At 38.8% G+C, this 19,497-nt stretch overlaps 1 protein-coding gene across 2 annotated transcripts in view; it reads right to left on the reverse strand.

The window, feature by feature from the left end:
- Positions 1–19,497, reverse strand: part of RAPGEF5 (Rap guanine nucleotide exchange factor 5) — a 154,531-nt gene that overhangs the window by 28,741 nt on the left and 106,293 nt on the right. For both annotated transcript variants that reach the window (XM_030264812.4, XM_072925619.1), the window contains 5 exons: positions 6,698–6,776; positions 5,472–5,616; positions 4,068–4,165; positions 3,447–3,477; positions 2,427–2,505 (listed from right to left, as the gene is read on the reverse strand). In XM_030264812.4, coding sequence (XP_030120672.4) covers positions 2,427–2,505; positions 3,447–3,477; positions 4,068–4,165; positions 5,472–5,616; positions 6,698–6,776 — 432 coding nt within the window. The remainder of the gene's footprint in view (positions 1–2,426; positions 2,506–3,446; positions 3,478–4,067; positions 4,166–5,471; positions 5,617–6,697; positions 6,777–19,497) is intronic.

Consider the following 19,497-nt stretch of genomic DNA (forward strand, 5'->3'; position numbering starts at 1 on the left):
CTGCCACACAATCAGTTCTGACAACTCATTTCCTGAATCACAAGCAGCACATATAAATGGAACTGGTGTGGAGAAACTCCCTGGGCTCACTACTTCCACTGAGGTCCACGAGTTGGTTCAGCTCTGGGAATGCTGTGGTCAGCTCAGTCATTACTTTTTTCTGCTACAAAAAGGGATGTACACTCTTTCTGCCTGCCAGAATTTTAGGTTTACATCTTTTGCAGAGTTTGCCCTAGCTAATTCTTTGAAATATGGCTGCCACACTTAAGCGGAAGAAACTGAGCTGCAGACTTGCATAAATATTTTGAAAATTACATCTGCTAATCAGAATTGTCACAGCTCTTAGTTTCACACTCACTTCACTGCTCAATTAAACTTTCAATTTCCTTCTCCTCTAGCACTTCTTACTCTAGACAGGCTGCTACCATGCCAACACAGGACAACTTTTATTCTCCAGAACTGCTGTATTTTTTAAATACTCTTTATTGACAGATGTATGTAGCAATAGCTCTTTGCTTGTCCTACAGACTTCATGGCTTCAGGGCACTTTCATTAGCGAAGACTATGCCAGAAGCAGTTAAGAACTCTATCCTTGAGAAAAGGGATTTTTTCCTTTTGTAGTAAAGTAAAACCAAATATGAGAATGAAGGGGGAACTTAACTGAGTATTGGGGGAAAAAGCCATTTTATTTTTCATTCCTTTTTAACCTGTCTCTGCTGACAGAGAGTAAATGAGATGCTCATTCTATGGCAGAATCTTTTATCAGAATTGATACACATCATGAAGATAGAGACATCCAACTGCACTTTAAATTGCAAGGTAGAAAAATAACTTTCAAAAAATCTGACAGGAATATTTGGACTCCATATGCAGATTGACACACCTTGCTTACAGCAGATTTGTTTGAAATGTCCTCTCTGTCATTTACAAATGGACAAGGACAGTGATGTCATTTTATAAATGGGCTATTGATTTATCCTTCTTTAGCACTAAACTAAATCAACCCACAGGTCAGATGCTCATGCACAACCACCATAGTGATTCTCCCCCTCACACCTTTTCAACATTCTGTCTGTGGTATCTCTTGGGATGAACCACATCATCTCTTCCAGGAGCTTGTGCTGCTTCTCTGTCAGAAGGAGGAAATGCCAGAGGGAGGAAGTGGCCAGGGGCTGAAAGCTGCCCTGGTGATGATTGCAATAGAGGATAAAACACCTCTGGTCAAGTGGCATAGTGCAGCTTGGACAGACCCAATCTCCACAAGCACCATCAGTCAGACAGCATGCCACCACACAGGGTTAGATGTCCACCCCCTGCATCTGTCTCTTCCCTCCCCAGCTTCACTCTGGCTATTTCATTACTTCAATCCCATCATAGTCCATGTCTCCTACTCTCAAGGAGTGAGACAAAAGCAATTTAACTCAGTCAGGAGTGGCCTTGCTGGGTCCTGTCCTGGTGACTGTCCTATCACAGTCACACGGTCTGTCCCCTCTCTTGCACCAGGACACTGTCCTTTCCAGTCACCCACAATCTGTGTCCAACTTTGAAAGAATAATGAACGTGGGGGGTCTCATCCACAAATAACATTTTTAGAAGAAGCCTTGGTAACATAAACCCCAAAACCCCCTACATTTGAAGCACAAAAAGAGGATTATCTATCAGCAGTACATACTGTGCAAGTCTTTCAGCTTGCTGTAGAACAAGCTCAACTTTTATTCTGTCACAAATGAACACTAAAAATACACTGACTTCCAGTGAACTTCTGGAGTTTTGCTCTCAATAAGAAATGAAGATCTACTGTCAAAGAGCAAGGCTGCCAGGTAGGAGTTCCTTCTGCCATTCCCTCCTTGTGTACACAGCGTTCTCCTCTCTGCCTCCTTCCTTGCTCAGGCATTGCAGGAGGGTGACAGCCTTACTGCCTTACAGTGCCAGCAGTGATGGAGGGGAATTGCCTTTTGAAATGACTGGCATTAAAGTGAAGTGGCACCTCGCACTCCACGCAGAGATGATTTAGAGCAGAGAAGGAACTAAGGCACATTCCCAGAGTTAGCAGATCCTGGCCCATTTCATCTGACAGGCTTATTCATTCACCTTTCACAACTGAGATGTAGGGCAAGAGACCAAGAGCATGAACTGGAGCAGAAGTAATGTATGGTGGATGGGCTGCCAGCACACCTGGGATGTGACGGGACTGTGAAAGGGGTGCTGGAGGATCTGGACAGGGCAAAAAACCCTTGAGATACCATGGCACTATTGAGCCCTGCAAACCAGGAGGAAGGAAGGTAAATTTGCCAAATTTTCTTCTTTTGCACCCCTAAGGTCTTGTTCAAAAGCTATATGTCAGCTAAAGAATATTTACATTGAAGTCCTTGAGAAACAATTGTATAGCTTTTGGGTTTTTCCTCTACTCTTTCATTTATACTCACTTTCTTCTGTTTCATTCACAGTTCCTCTGTGTTGCAGCCAGTTCTCCTTTACACTGAACTGCTGGAAAAAGGTTTTGTTCTGTGAAGGAGTGGAAAAGAAACAAAGGGAAAAAAAAACCACTGAGTTTTTGTACCCTTGCTGTTTACAAAGCAGTAATTCACAGAATACAGCATTTAACCCATATGTCTGGCCAAAAGGTTTCTGTATAGGAAGTACACCCACCCTTTCTTGGAGCAGTAAACTGGGAGTTGCCTTACTAAATAATGACCAAGGTGGGGATTTTGGAGGAAGCAGGACATGCCAAGGCTAAGCAGACTGCACAATTCAAGGTTTTCTGTATTCATGTTCAGAGCCCATTTCTTACACACTTCTTATATACATTTCCTATGTACCAATCGGCCTATTTAGTAATTTCACTACAATCTCATGTTCTGCCTTCCACATTTTGCAGGAGCATTTTAAGCTTATTACACACTTCAGCTTCAGCCCAGTAAAACTGACAAGCACAGCAATTCACCTCTGAGCAGTTTGTGCACCAACTTTCTCTGGCTGCAACTTCTCCCTCCAGTGAAGCAGACAGATTCATGTTCCTCTCTTTTTGTCTGTCACTGTCACAACAAATCCGCCCTATGCTCTGTTTACTTGACATCCACGTCAATGCCTGTGTTCAGCCCAGTTTGCCCAGCTTGCTACATCCCTCTAGCTCGGTGAGGACACCCTCCCCCAGGCCTCTCCAGAATTTTGACATCTCAAAGCATCTTGTTAACATGCTAATATTGTCATAACCACTGCAGGTTAGCTCATACTGTCGATCTGCAAGATTCACTCAAAGAAAAAAAAAATTATTCCTTAAGCAGCATTGCAGGTCTAACCTCACTGATGTGCCCTGTCATGTTTTTGGTCACTAGTCACATTCAGTTAAGAAGCCAAGAAAAGAGAGAGAAGTGGGCAGAGAAGGAAAAAAAAAAAAGTGAGGTGGTATGTTATCTAGCTGTCAGCAACAATCAAGTTAGCATTACCTTTCGATGAGGTGAATACTCATCTACAGTGCTGAAAACAAAAAGAAAAATTACAATTATTCTTTCCAGCCAAAGCATCAAGGTAGTAAAAAGCAATGCTGCCAGCTGTTGGAGTAGGCAAACACAGCATTCAGGGTAACCCTCATGGCACAGCTCCTTCCATTTCCCCAGTGGCCAAACCATGGAAACAACCTCCATTTGTTGGAAAAACATGCCAATTAAATATCTTTTATAGATGACATAATTATTAATAACATAAGACCTCTGAGATGACTATGCCAAATAATTTGCTTTTCAGTACTACGGAGAGAATGAAGGTACCATCTGAAGTCATAGACTGCAGCTTCTGAGGGAATTTTTGCCATCTTCTCCACAAACCATTGCTTTGTCTGTAAGTAATCCCAAATGAAACTGATGGGAGCGAATGTTGAATCACAAACACTGCCCAACAAGCATCAAAAAAACCTGAATAATCTAGCTTTAGTTTTAAGATGAGATGATTTGTAAAACTGAATATGCCACTCGTATCACTTATCACTGTACTGAATTACAGAGAGATAGCAACAAAAATAAATTGCACTCTGAAAAAAAGACTTGATCACTAACATAATCAATACTTACTGACGGCGATGCATGCCAAGTATCTTCTGAAATTCTTTCAGGTCCTTCTCAAGAACAGGATACTCATACACATCATCTAACACATTTCTGTATATTGTCTACAAAACAAAGCAGTATCTTAGAACACCTGACAACTCAAACATTAATCTAAGGCATCACATCAGTCTAAGTCAATTCAGGCACTATCCTACTAAAACAGTAGGATATCATTGTACTTATGCAAAAACTGTAAGGAGAGAATGTTCCTGTTCAAATTTCCAGACAGGTCAATATTTAATATTCTTTGGAGAAACACTCTTACTTAGTACTGTGTAGCAAGTGAGAAGGCAAAATGCTTGTACTATTTTGTCTGTAAACAGGAAAATTTAAAACACCACTTGAAGCTATTGCATGAAACCTGGGTTAGGTCAGCATAACACATTCTGAAGCATGACAGCACATCACACCATCACCACGTATCCAAAATGGTAACAGAACATCAGATAAGGACTTTTAAAATTGCAAATATTCTACTTTACCTTTCCTCATATTTGCATGTATTTTAAACTGAGTTGATGTCTCCCATAAACTCCCACAGCTCTCCCTAGCTGTAAACTACTACATAAATAAACCTTACTTTTAACTTTGGGGGAAGACATTGTCATGACTGAAATTCTAGGAAATATTTTCTCTATGCTTTTTCTGCATCTGCACGTAGATCCTTCCCTTTCTCTTCTAAGGAAATGAGGATACATGCATGAGCTGAGTCACCAAGTTTGCTTTAGCCCCCACATTCAAAGATTTCTGCATTAATGATTTCAGCCTATGACCCTGTATGTTGGTTTTGCACATGTAACTACAACCATCATTAACATTATTGCTGTTTAATACTGCACACAAGCTTCCAGAAGAGGAATTGTGAGACAGTGAACAGTCACATGCCTCCATGGCCAGAAAGCCCTGCTTCCAGACAGGTGCAACTCAGTGTGACATCACTGATGCCTGAAATGATGTCCCCTTTCTAATACAGCAATACACATCGAGTACCAAAAAGCAAAAATTCTAAGGTCTCTGCTTCCCTATGCAGTGCATCCTACCTAAAACACAAAACAGAACAAACAAAAAAAAAGGAATCTCCAGATTTTCACTCTGTGTTTTTTCTTTTGAATTATTAAATGTATTTTGTTCTTTTTTTTTTTCTTTTCCTAATAAATTGTATTTCTGACTCGGAGTCTCTCACTGGTTTTGCTTTCTAACCAGAACAAGCAATTAAAGGAAACACATGTAAATCATTTTATATTATAGATTTCATGGAGAAAATCTAAGTATGAAAAAATATGTTTTATAGATTTTGCTGTTGGGGCTTTTTAGACACAGTATATAATTAAGCAGTGCTGAAACGCATCACAGAAATTGTTTAAATACCTTTAAAAATTGTTTTAAATGCTCATCTTCGTGCAACCAGTCTTTGTAGAGAGAAGTCCACTGAGACACCAAATGCAAGACTTTTCTTTTCCTACAGGACACATCAGAGTCATCTTCTTTCCCTTGGTGGTTCTTAGCACAATAGGTGCAGTAGGTTAAGGAACATATAATAAGATCTGAAAGAAACTTTAAAATTAACTGCTGGCAAAGACTTTTCAATATTCGCATTTGCTAATGAAAGCGTTTTTTTCACTGCATTGCTCAGTTTTAAATGTTTTATCCTGTCTGGAGCTTTAGGAGTTTCATAACTTTGGGAATGAAATTCTCAGTAATAGGAATTTCAATTCATCTTCTGTATCAACAGGATTTTTTTTCCTCTTACAGATTAGAGAGATGAGTCTATAAAAGTAAAATCAATTCAAAAGGAATTACATAATGTTGAGTCATATCTTTTCCGCAGAACTGAGAATGAATCTTTGCCCTGCACACCGATGCCAATGTGAATGTCTATGGGAAGAATGGAAAAGCATAACAATAACACAAAAAACAGGCAAAGGAAGTCAGTTTCTTTTTGTTTGCACAAATTATACTATCTGCAGAAGTGACTCTATTAAAATTTTTTTAAAAGTGCATTTTATTTCTACCATTGCTTTCTATTAATGAGGCAGAAGCACCAAATGTCAGATGATACCCACTTCAGACACTTGCTCCAAAGGAAAAAAATTGATGGTTTCACCACAAAATTTAAGGATGGGGAAAAGATTTTAAAAAAATAAGCAAACAAAAAAAAACAAAAGGTTCATTTTATAGCCACAAGTTTATTCAAACATTGATCCATAGCTTCATAGCTTATCCAAGTCATTAGAAATACATGAAAATAATTATTTTATCTCAGAATGAGTTAAGACTTACATCCTGTAGCATATGATAAAAGGAGCGGAGACTGTAAAATCGCTTACGTTTTCTATTTGTATATTCTGTAATGTATTATGCACATACAGGTATTCTATGAATTAACGTAATCTGGGGAGGTTTTAAATTCTACCTTGTCACAGTTATAAAAGTTTATTTATCTTCAAACAAAGCTGACATAAAATTGCATTGTTGCTATGAGTTAGACATCTGTCTCAAAACCAGGCATGTAGCTTTGATATAAGGCACAACAATAGATAAAACTATGAATAAATGTGTGACCCCCATGAATACAGCCTTCAGTAAAAGGATATTGCCTTAGAAGGGCCTGGCACAAGTCATCAGTCGTCATGAAAACCGTGTATGTGAGAAGGAAATCATCCAGGAGAGTTTCTGCAGAGGAAGACAAAAAAAGCCCAAGGTACAATACATTAGCAAGAGCAAGAAGAAAGTATCTACTCCTGTTACTGTTCATGGCAGGAACAGGACACTTGCCCTTAAAAAAAAGGCCCAAAGAATACAGAATACATAAACTTTTAAGTTTCAAAAAGTTCACAATATGTTGCTGCTGCAGAGATCAGTCCCTTTACTTATCAAATACATCCTCAGCTCCCAAAGCACCAACAGGCACAAGTATGCACAAAATAAGACATAATAGTTCAGGAACCAGCCAGAAAGAGTCCTTATAACAAACACTGCCATCCTAGTTAGCTCAGCTGCACACAAAGCAGCCTTTCCACACATTCATTTGTTCTGGAAATTCAGAAGAATAGCATTTAGTAATAAAAGAAAAAAACTAGGATTTCCATGAACTGTGATTAACATCTATGCACAGTCATTGAGAATCATAAAATATATTCAAATCTTTAGATGGTTGGTTAGTCTTTTTGGCATCACTGTAAGTGCTGAGAAGTTTTCTCTAAGGTTTGTTCAATTGTATTAATGAAGGCTTTTTCTCCTCCTGGTTTCTATCAGTGTTACAAAACCAGGCTGAAGCTATTTGCTAACAGACCATCCCTATGCACAGAAGATGTAGCACCTCAGGTTGTCAGGACAAACCAACAGATTAGGATTTCAGTGTAGCTTTTTCATTCCTCATTCATCTGTCACACCTATTTTTAGGATTTCCCCAAACCTTTACTGCACAGATCACTGGGGTGAAAGCACTGGATTTGCTCTTGGGTGATAGGGCTCAAGGAAATCTCATGGTGGTCTTCAAAAACCCAGTGGCAGAATAGAGACAAGACCAAGCCAGACTTTTCCTGGAGGTGTGCTACAAAATTATATGGCGCAACCATCAGAGATAGCAACAAAAGAAATCTTTTCTAGATTAAAGTACTTATTTTTTCCTCCTGTGAGGAGACCCAACATGACATGTTACCTGCACAGTGTCCAACATCACTATATTCAGGGCTTGCCTGTGCAAACCTCTGAGTTTCCTGGTGTAACTGAAGCTGCTTCCAGCATGGGTTGGACCCGGTGGTTTCACAGCTCCCTTCCAAATCAAATTATTATAAAATTTTTAAACAAAATTTATTCCAATTTTACTAAACTATTCATGCACGATGCATGATCTAGAGCATTTGGTCCACATTCAATCTTTATTGAAAACAGACAATGTAATTGGTCTTTGTAACCACAAAATAAAAATGTTTCTTTTTCTTTCTCTGGTTTTGGGGTGCTTTTTTTTCCCAAAAAGTAAGATTTTCCTCAAGTTTTGAAGGATTCCTTTTGACTGTATTTCTTTTAATTTCAGAAAATATGCTGTGTCTCCTTTAACAAGAGAACAGCTCTGTTTTTTTTCAGATAAGAACAGAAACATGGGCAGAGGCTGAACAATAAACGAAGTGATTTCAGTTATACTGTAGAGCAAAAAATATTTTACCAGTGTAGCTAGCTGGTATTAGTAAGCACCAATTCACCAATTATACTAAGTTGTGATTTAAGTGGTGGATTTACAACTGCAAACACTAAGGGCCAAACCACACCTTATGTGAGAAAGACAAGGCTGAGCCCTGATTTCCATATCCTGAATTTCTCCCTATTTTTTTGTGATCTGTTCCAGTCCAAGCTAGTGCTTTTGTACAAGTGTTCAACTGAGAGCATCCCAGCAGCTTTCCACAGCAAGACTGCAATTTCACAATAATTTAGACCAATTTCTGTTACAGCTGCTTTGGACCTTTTCAGTAAATTATTGATCCCATAGCTGCAGCGCACAACAGCAATGAGAATTCATCCATATATCATTCAAAGACAGATGTCACGTGGCTAAACATGGATGGATAGCTAATGATATCCCACCCTGTGAGCATGGGACTCAAAATACCTCCAGTGTCTTAAAAAAAAAAAAAATAAGTCTATCTCACTCAATGCATTTAACAGTGCTGGTCCAGAAAGAGTCCTGATCTAAGGAAGCATAGGTTAAACCCCTTGCACTCAGAAGAAAAACAATTAAACTCTTTATTTTACCCAACATTGTTTAAAATGGTGGAAAGTATTATCTCTGCATAAAAAGAGTATTTTGTCTCAGTAAATGAAAAGACACGGTGAACAGCTTGTTCTCTATCTCAAAGGTCATCCATTCTCTTGCACATCTTTTGGATGGTACAATGAGGCTATTAAGGTTGGAGGTTTCACAAACATTTGTTTGGAAACAGCTGAGCTTGGAGTCAACAAACACATTTTAGTTCTTTATTGAACTATGTGACCGTGCAATGATCTTCACAAAGTCAAAGAGATGTTTACACCAGATTATTTCCCTAATTTCTTACTCTGTGTAGGTAATAACTGAGTTTCAGCAAAACACAGCCATGTGTTCGGAAAAGAAATTAACTCCTTGTTGAAGCAAAACTGCGATATTATCAATGAACTTCTCTAATTGTTCAAAGGAGTGTGACTTTATCATAATAATTGGTGATTAGCAAACAACTTTTATGTTTATTTTTATTACCTGATAATCTGTTTTCCAGATGTCTATTATTCCAGCAACCCAAAGTGTTGGGATGGAGAGCAAGACTGCTTTTACTATAATGTCAGTTTCTTGGTTTTTTGTTTTCTTTTCTCCCAAGAACTATGTTACAGACATTACTAATGCAATTCTCGCTCTCAAAAAAAAAAAAAAAAACCAAAAACCAAAAAAAACCCCAAAAAAACTACAACAAACCAAACAGTGATGGAAAGTCTGAAACTATGTTTGCTCAGGTAACTTACAATTAGTTTTAAGCCCTGTGTTCATCTCCATCTTCACGTCCTTCAATTCACAGTCTGGTTTCTAACAACCCCATCAAAACAAGGTATATCACTCAGCCCACTCAAAGCTGCACATATGTATACATAGTGATTTCTTTTATCCTCTAAATGCAGAAGAAATGCTAAGAAGAAAAGTTAATAAATTATGTTTCCTACAGCTTGTGTATAGGCTAAATTTCTTCAAATTGCTTCTGAACATGTTTAGAAATTTAAACCCTAGAGGAATGTTTTGAACAAAAAAAGTCTGGATTATACATGTGGTCCATTAATAGCACCACTCATCCATTAAATTACTTTAACAAGTAAGCAATGAAAGTGCTTTTGCAAGATTAAATATCTATTACCAGACGTCACCTAAAGACTTTACAATAATATTCATATTTTAAAATGCCTGAACTAGCTTGTAGGTATTTCCCTGAAGTCCTACTGTTCACTGTAACTATCTTCTATATTTTCTTCCTAAATGCCCTGTAATTTAAATTCATTCCAGAATATTTTTTCATGTCATAGAAGGAACACAAAACCTGAGGGTGTACTGATACTTCAAAACTAATTTGCTCAGAACAAACAACTGCACATTTGTCAGACACTTTTGGACATTAATATGTGTCCGCAAATGATGATTTGCCGGTCTTAATCTACAAGTGGAGAGAAAGGGTAACCGTGAGAGGATTTATTCACAGCATATTTTTCATTCTGTTACTAATGGCCACTAAGAGCAGTAAATTTGAATGAGAAAGAGCTGTAAATGTACAAGTTGGGCTGACAATTATGAACAAAAGTCTTTCTGAGATTTTTCAGTTTAGTCACATTTGATTTAAGAGTTACAAGAGGCAATTCCAGCCAATTCATTAATAATTTACAGTTCACCATATCCCCACTCAGAAATTTTATTCCGTGTACCAGTTTCTGCCTATTTGTGACAATTTTCCTATCATTTCTGTAGAAGAAGTTTTTCTAATGTTTGTAGCAAACAGGGAGAATAAAATTCACAGTAATAGCTGGAAGAGAAAAAACACTGGAAGGGGAAATCTTTTTGCAAAGCCACTATGTATACATATGTGCAAAATTTGATGCTACAATTTTTTTTCTCTTCTTCACAAATTTTTTGTTTAAAATTTTTCTTCTACCATCAGCCTAACTTTTCTTTGTTCCCCTCAATTTTCCTTTATTTGGCTAAGCAACTATTACTAAGTCTGCAGTTATACTGCAGCTATGGAATATTTCATTTCAAAGACAATGTCAAGCATTTAAAAGTTTCATAGAGACATGCAACAGAACCAGCATGCATACCACGGCCTCCTGTTCTTGCAGCTCTTTGGGGGCAGCCTTAGGCAATAATCTTACCACACCAATTCTGTGCAAGTTCCATAGGCATAAAAATAATAAAAAAGCAGGTACTGTGCTTGTTTGTTATTAAATAATCAATTTGCACCAGCTTCTGCTGAGGCAGTTTCTCCCAGGCTACGAGCCCCTCCTTCTCCCAAGTGAAATAAAGCACAGCTTTACCAGGAGCAGTTAGTACTGCTTCTCCCATTCCTCTGCGATGGACAAGTCCTGCAAGGCACATTCAGGGTGGCTGAGGGGTAGAAAGAGCAGTACAGAGACACTCTCACCCATGTGAAACATACAGGGAACATTTGCTTTCAGCTGGTTCCTGAAGGACCCAGCAATACATCTACATGAGAAGCTGCAACTATATTGTATGGATAGGGTGATGACATTCAAATGGTGAATTTGGTGGGGAAGGGGGACCTAGGGTCCCAGTGACAGAAAATGATAAAATATTTAGATGAACAACACATCATATATTCCCACCTACTAAAACAATAGGCAGGATTCCCTGCTGCTTTCTGTGTGCCTGCCTACTGCTCTAACAGGAGAAACCCCTTCTCTCTGAGAAGATAGCTCGATAAATACCAGCTCAAGGTGATAGTAAAATTAAAAATGACAGGAGGAATGAATGGGTTTTAACACCAAATCTGATTTTCCAATGGTTTCTTTTTTCTTTTCTCCACCCTGTTCTCTAGGCAGGCTATCAATTACTAAGGCTTACGACAGAAATTAATATGGATCTGGAAAGAAAAATCATCTGTGACACACATTTAACAAATCAGGACAGGCAGTACACTTCTTGGTGTTGCCACATCAAACATCTGTACCTTCTTCTCAAACTGGAGCATTTTCCCAAACTACTACAGTGGTATGAGGCACCGGTGGGGCAGCTTTACTTTAATAACTTGTAACATAAACATTCAAAGAGACTTAATCTAAACAAAATGCCTTTGTCACACTGAGTAAAAGTTAAGTTCATTTGATTGAATTAAATATATTTGAGGACAGCTCTAGAAAGCAAATATTAAAAAAGCTATCTCATAGAATGAGCAAAGAAAAAAGTATGGAAACATTCAAGTATTACAGATCGCTACACATGTCTAACAACCCACCTAGCAATCTATTCGTTCACCTATTATTTACTAGCCTGCATATGCATCAACCATCATCTTTAAACCACCACAGCTAAACCAATAGTGCTTATACATGTACATTAGAAACATGTCCAATAGCTCAGGCTGCATTTAGAATACACCTATTGCCCTACTGCTAATATAAGACATACTGTCCAGCTAAGCCAGATACAATTATTCCTAATGCCTGAGTCATTAATCCCTTTATACCCACAAGAAGAGATAACTTGATGACAAATTCCAGTTTGTCCTGGTTTTCAGATCACACTACTACATCCTGAATAGATTTTGGTTTGTTACTTCTCAATGGTTACCATAAAAAAAAACCAAAAAATGACAAAACAAACAAAAGCAGAAAAATAAGCCAAACAAGTCCTTCCACTTTCAGTGACAAACTGACTGCTAAGATGATAAGAACCATTCTCATTTTCATATCAGACTTTACAAAGCAACTTTTCAGATTCTGCTCTTTTTACTCTCTGTAGTATTTCTTTTTCCATGTTCTATCCTTTCCATTATATATTTATTTAAGTACTATGAAAAAATAAATCTATGCAAAACAAGACAATAATGGATTTAAACTGATTTAAAATCAGTGCATCAAGGTTTTTTCTTATGACATGGCTTACAAAAGGCAAATTCCTCTATACAGAAGAGTATAACCATATAGACTCCATGCACATAGACTCTATATTCCTTTCTCTGCAGATTGTTTATGCCATGTACTCTTAGTTGGGGAGAGGGTACTGACAGTGAAATCTGTTAAACTGCAAAGAAAAACAAGTAATCAGTTATTTTGGGGGGAATTGGTTTTTTTAAACTTATTACTATTCTGAACCCAAATCTCTTTGACTTTGCACTGTACAAATCCTTGTGAATGGTTGTGCAAGAATTACAGAAAGATTTAAGGGTTTTCAGGCTTGTATTCCACACTAAATCGGATTATAAGAAAATATAGATAAAGCACTGGAATGCAAGTCTTTATGCAAAGTAGTGATTCAACTTTCTCCAAGGATTTGCTGGTGGAGGCGAAACCTATATGGAGACTGAAGGAAAAACCAAATACCAACAACAAAATAGAGGGAAAAAAAAAAAAGCCTGAATGAACAAGCCACTGGAATTCAGTAACTCATAGCTGAAAACTACTCCTGCCACTGTAGTGGCAAGCCTTAGTCATGCTACAGAGCAGTTGTGGTTGTCACTATGTGTATGAATTTAACTCTGAGAATGAAAACCATGCACTGAATTTAAAATATAACACTCTAAACCCTCTGCTTGGAAAGCAGAGGAAATCGCTGAGTGTCCTTCCTTCCTGCTCAACATTTCTTTCAGAAATGTAACAAATAAAAAGAGTTCATAATAACTTCTTCATCCTCATCATGTAAGAACTTTAGTATAATATATTGGTTGTCAGCCTCCAGGAACTCCAGCAGCATGAAATACAAGTGGGGCTACACATGCATTTTTCAATCATCATTGCAAATTCTTAGGGACTTTTGTGTGATAATGAAATCTCTTTGGTGCTTGGTTGGAGTTGGGGGGGAAATTTTTGAGAAAGACAGATGAAGAGAAAAATAAATGTATTTTAGACAACACAGAATTCTAAAAACCTTTAGCTATGCCATTTTCCATTTGTGACTATGGCAAAGATGGTAAGTTGACCATATGGTCAGCTCCTGACATCCCCTTATGTTAATACACTTACCAGTATTAGCCAGAATTACAAATTAAATAATCATCAACAACTCTGCTCTCATTTACATTCAGTGCACAATCCCTGCCTCGCAGGACCAGACACTTTTCTCTAACATTTTGTGAGGCTCATCCCCCAGAATATACTTGGGGAAAACAGTGTCAACTGCTAGACCATCTGAATCCTTTGGAATTTTTATCCTGCTATGCCTGAAAAGCTGGGATCAATAAAACTAATGCACCTTCTGACCTCATAGCTCATATTGGAAATATTTTTTTAGAAAGAAAATATTCACTGATGGGGTTAGCAGCACCATACTGATCAGAAACAGTTAGGACATGCATCTCTCACAGTCATCAAGAAAAGCAGCCCTATGAGATGGGGTTACAGCTGGGCAAACAGACAGACGAGCCCTGTGCCTGAGTAAAATGGATGCTGATTACTTACTATACTATAGGGAATAAACAGCTTTTTTCTATATTAAATAATTAGTCACTTCGTTCAAATTAAACAAAATGAGGGCTACAGCAAAGCATTCCCAAGTTTTGCAGCCTCTGAGTGCTGAAAGCTCATAGCCTTGATAAATTCTTGTCACACCTCTTCCTCCCTTCTGCAAAACGAGAAAAATTATAACACACCTCAAGGCAGGCAATGCTACATGTAGATTTTTTGTGTGGTTTAGTTCATATAATACTATGCAATGCTCTGAAACCTTTCAGCAATGCAAACACAGGTCCTGGGTTTGAGTGTTGAGCTGCAATCAGAAAATTGCTTATTCTGCAGAAACAGAAAAACGGTTTGACAGCAGCGACTCTTTTCAAAGGTAGAAGTTTCTCAGTAATCTGTAATTCCACAGCAATTTACAGACAAATGTCAGGTTGTCTCTGAGCACAAACAATAAATGCAAATTGCTATCTGATCTAGCAAGATATTGCTCATGTCTGAGAGGTCCCAGACCTCCCTTGCATTCAGCAGATGGCAACGGCGCTCAGGACCTTGCAGGATTAGCCCTTAATACAAAATCAAATCCTCTAATAGTGCTATGCCACCATGGACACAGCATGAAGCAAAAAAAAAAAAAAAAAAAAGAAAATTATGTTGAGAAAGAAAGGTCAATGAAAAAAAAGAACATCAATATATAATTTGCTGCTAATGTATTAAAACAATTATAGTAGTTATGTCACCTAACCACCAAAGGCACTGAGAAATCAATGCACAAAGGAATAAAGAGCAAGACATTTATTTATGGCATTAGGTTAGAAAACTAAAATACATAAGGGCAAGATACTTAACTTGTACAACCACATTTTTTATTAGAGCACAAAAGTCAGAACTAGGAATCATTTCTAAGGTATGTCTCCCAGAAATTTCTGGCGGTATTTTAACATCTGCAGAATGAATCAAACACATTCTGTCTGGTAAGGTCAAAGATGCTCCTAAAGTTGCATTCCAGTTGCTGCTAACACATGTATTGGAGCAGGTTCTAATTTTGTTGTAGAGACAAAAAGCCCTGAAACCACAGGCAGAGAGCAAATGTCAAACTTGTCCAGCTTTAATGAGACACTAATTTTTCCACATAGAAATCTGAAGCTCTCTTTTTCCCCTAGGTGGGAGGGAGCCCTGGTGATTCATGTGCAGCTATAATGGTCAGTGTTACTTGAAATTATTGGACAAATCCTCTATGCCTTACACATTTTGAAGCGTTAGAAATGTTGCCTATAGCAGCCACTCTAAGCTATTGATATTTTTTGATTAAAAAGTGCCTTTGACTGCTGCAACTAAAACACTGAAGCTTTCCATGCAATGAAACTTGACAGTAAAAGGAGGTATTTTAATGCACATGTTAAATGTGAAATCCTCACACAAGCAGAATGCAGATACTCCTTGTTCACATCAGGCATCTCCCAAAGTACTTGAGGAGAAAAAGCCATCCTCTCTTTCCATCGATTGATTATAATAGGCCAGCCAGGCCATGATTGCCTGGAGCAGCAGGACAGAAGATGAAAGATTTAATGGTTCCCTTTCATAGTTCTGCCTACAGACCAGCTGCCTGAGCACAGCCTGCTGTGATGTGCCCTCCTGGGTTTGCACCTCCAGCCTGCACATTTCCTGGCACCCCAGGCACTGGAGTGGCTCACTGGAAGTTGTATAAGCAAGTACAAGGCAAGGTTCTACTTTTCTGTCTGTCTTGTGCAGGAATTTCTTTGCGTCAATGCCCATCACCCTCCTCCTCAGGCAACCAAGGAGGTGCAATGTCTCCCGCTCAGAACCCCCAATGACACAAGTTCCAGGTGCCACTGAGAGCTGTCACTGCCTCAGTGGTGCCAGCAGGACAGGCCTTTTTGTTACCTGGTGGCAGCACAGCACACAGCCATCCTCCAGCAGCTGAGCAGTGTGCAGAAAGGGCACACAGGGCACCTTCTTTTCCCTCTGCCACTGGAAGCCTGGCCCTACCAACTGGGTGCTCTAAGGTGCCTTAAGGCTACTCAAGCCTTTTGCCTGGTCCATGAGTCCAGCACACAGTCCAGTCTAAAGGGAATTTGAAAATCAGACATTCAGCTTTCAGAAGGTTAACACAAAGGAAGATATACTTAATCTTTATTATTTTCATCTTTGCTGTCCGACACTTCTGTGGCATTGAAGAAGAATGAAGTTTCAAGTTCAGCATTTCTTTGTCATTGCTGAATTGGAAAATCTACTCCTAAGAAGTAGTAATCTTCAAATCTAATATTATATATAAGCATAAAAATCATGATATCTTCAAAAACTGCTTGTGAGTTCCTAATTTCTAGTTCATGAGATGCTTTTAAAAAGTTTGCTTCTCAGTGACATTTCTCAGAACATGAACCCAAATTCTCTGTTCACAACCTGAAAATACATATATATTTGGATACATACATTTAAAGTCTCTTAATTGGCATTATTTTCAAATTGAGACTCTTAGCCCCAAAAGGCTTTACTTCCAAATCCACTTGGACAACATCCAGTCCAGCAGATTATGACAACTACAGTATAGTGCCCAGAATACATTCCATGCTGGTACATGACATGGATAAAGAACAGGTCAAATTACTCATGGCAGTGCCCCACCTAAAGCTCTGCAGGTCAGGTACAATGCCTAGACTTCAGCCTGCAGTGTTATCCCATCACCTGCTGCTAACTGCTTTCCATACAACCAGAGGGACAGATCCCTTAGGGGAACAGAAATGTACAGATCCACACTGTGTATTTTTAAAAGTGTTTAGCAAGAAGCTTTGATCTATTATTTTCCCCCCTACAAAGCAGCAAGGGGAAATTTCTTTGTGCTTCAGCCCAAGGAAGGAGGTAGAAGGAGTATCTTGTTTGCCCCTGGGAGCCAAATTATCATAAATATGCTAAGCAGTGCAAACTCCCCAACATGTGGCACTGGAGCATGTGCAGTAAACATCACAGCATCTCTTCAGGGAAGCCTAACACGACAAAGCCTCCACTGGCAAATCGCTCCTGGCTTCTGCAGATTTGACAGAATTGCCTATAAAGAGAACGATGGCATTTTCAGCTGAGCAAAAGCTGTTTAATTTGGTCCAAATCTCTATACAAGATGGGTAGAGCACACAGTAGACTAATGAGCAGACCACACATTTCTTCCAGCACAGCAGAGGTCAAGTGGTGGGATATTTTTGGTGTATCAGGTCACGCACACTAGGTTAGGGTCTTGCATACACAGCTGTGGCCCACTGTCATGTAACCTCAAAAGCAGAGACTCACTTAACATCTTCTGACATATGGAGGCAAAAGGCCCAGCAAAGGTGCTGGCTGTGATGTGTTACAGGCTCTGCTGGGGAGAGGGGAGGGAGGAATACATCTTGCAAACCCCACTGGAGACCCAGACACTGGCACACTGCAATGTCACTGCTGTGGTGAAGGATACCACTTCCAGCATTTTGCCCAGGGTGTACAATACTTCAAGCTGATGGGCAAAAAATTCTCAGATAGCTCAGAAATAACTTATTCAATATTTAACAACACACCTATGATGCACAGTAGAGGTGGGTGGCATGAGGGATGTGACATCCAAGAGAACCCAAAAACCAAATAGGACCATCTTTGCATCTTGCATTTCCACACCTGTCTTCCTCCCCATTCCCCAGGCAGTGAAGCACAGCTTCACAGTATAAAACCAGAACAATGGGCACCAGAGCACTCATAACGTAGCTGCATTTTGCTTCCCCGTGTGGTGAATGGGTGCCAAAAAAATCTGATGAGTTTCATAATGGTGGTGTTAAAATACATTGTTACACTAAGTGTAGACTTATTTATAAGATATAGGTCCTTAAATTATGCCCTGAAATTGCACTTGCTACATTGAGACACCCAAATCATTCCAGTGACATATTAATGTGTAATTAAAGACAGCTTTTATGCTTAGTGTTATTACAATTTAATGGAAGATAGCAATAAAAAATGCCTTGCACATAGTCTGCATATGCATTAAGACTATCCAAAAACTTCAAACAAGTATGTTTGTCAGTACAACCCTTTGCTGACAGCTGAATGAAAGTGATCACAAAGGTTCTTGCCTGCACTGTTTAAAGATCATACAGGGTAAGACATGAGGAACAGATATTATCCAGAGTTCAGCTGTTTGTAAGCATTAAAACACCTGCATGGGCATATTTTGCTGTGGCAGCTGAACTGTGTTTCTGTGCAATTTGGCTGCTTGCAATACAGAGCATCTCAGCACTACACTTTTAAGATATAAGATCCTTATTTTGATACTTTTCAAACTATTTACATTCATTAATGTAAAGCATTCAGCATTAGATCCTTGGTTCAACTGTACCATAATTACTCGGGGTTTTTTACTTGACAGCCTTGCTTATTTCAGTTAAATAAAGGGGAAATACTAAGCAATTATAGATGAAAGCACAGTGGGGTAATTTTCTAAAGATTTATATTCATTTTTGCCATTATTTCAGATTTTTAGTGCTATTTATTGATTCCTTCACAAAAAAAAAGAAGGAGATTCAAAACACAGCTTTCAGGCACAACTTTGGACTGGTACAGTCCAGCTTTCTTCCTTTGTGTCTTTTTTTTCCAAGTCTTATGAGATACTGTGTTTTTCATACACACTGAAAAGCATCTAATGCAAGAGATGCATTCTGTATTCATGGAAAGTGTTCAATTTTTAGCCCTTCATCAAGACACCCAGCTGTCTCCTGGACTTCACAGGGCACAGAGGAATCTCCTTGGCTACGATGTAACCCCCACCTTTCTGCACAAGCATACACAAATCTGATGCAATGTTAAGGACAAAGGTAAAAATCACAACCTGCAATAACAGATAAGCCACTGTATTAAACAGTGCCTCCTGGATCATCTGCTCCATGACCATGGAGCATCTGGCTGTGACTCGTGCTCACTGCCATCCTTCATTTCTATAGCTCTTTTAGGCTCTAAGTGCCAGCACAGTCTTCATAAAATGTGCTGTATTTTACCAGTGTATAGAGAAAAGGAGGCAGATATGGGCTCAGGAGCAGAGGGGGAGGTACTGGCCAAGGCTGAGCACATAAACCCACCATCCCATGCAAACACCAATGCTGCTGGCCAACACCTTCAAATGTGAGTCAGATGGTGATCCCACTGCAAAATGCCTTTGCCTACCAGTTTTCCAAACCCTCTTCAAATTAAATAGGCTAAAAGCATAATTTCTTGGGTTCTTTTT

The sequence above is a fragment of the Taeniopygia guttata genome, chromosome 2, assembly GCF_048771995.1.
Source record: "Taeniopygia guttata chromosome 2, bTaeGut7.mat, whole genome shotgun sequence".
Classification (NCBI taxonomy): domain Eukaryota; kingdom Metazoa; phylum Chordata; class Aves; order Passeriformes; family Estrildidae; genus Taeniopygia; species Taeniopygia guttata.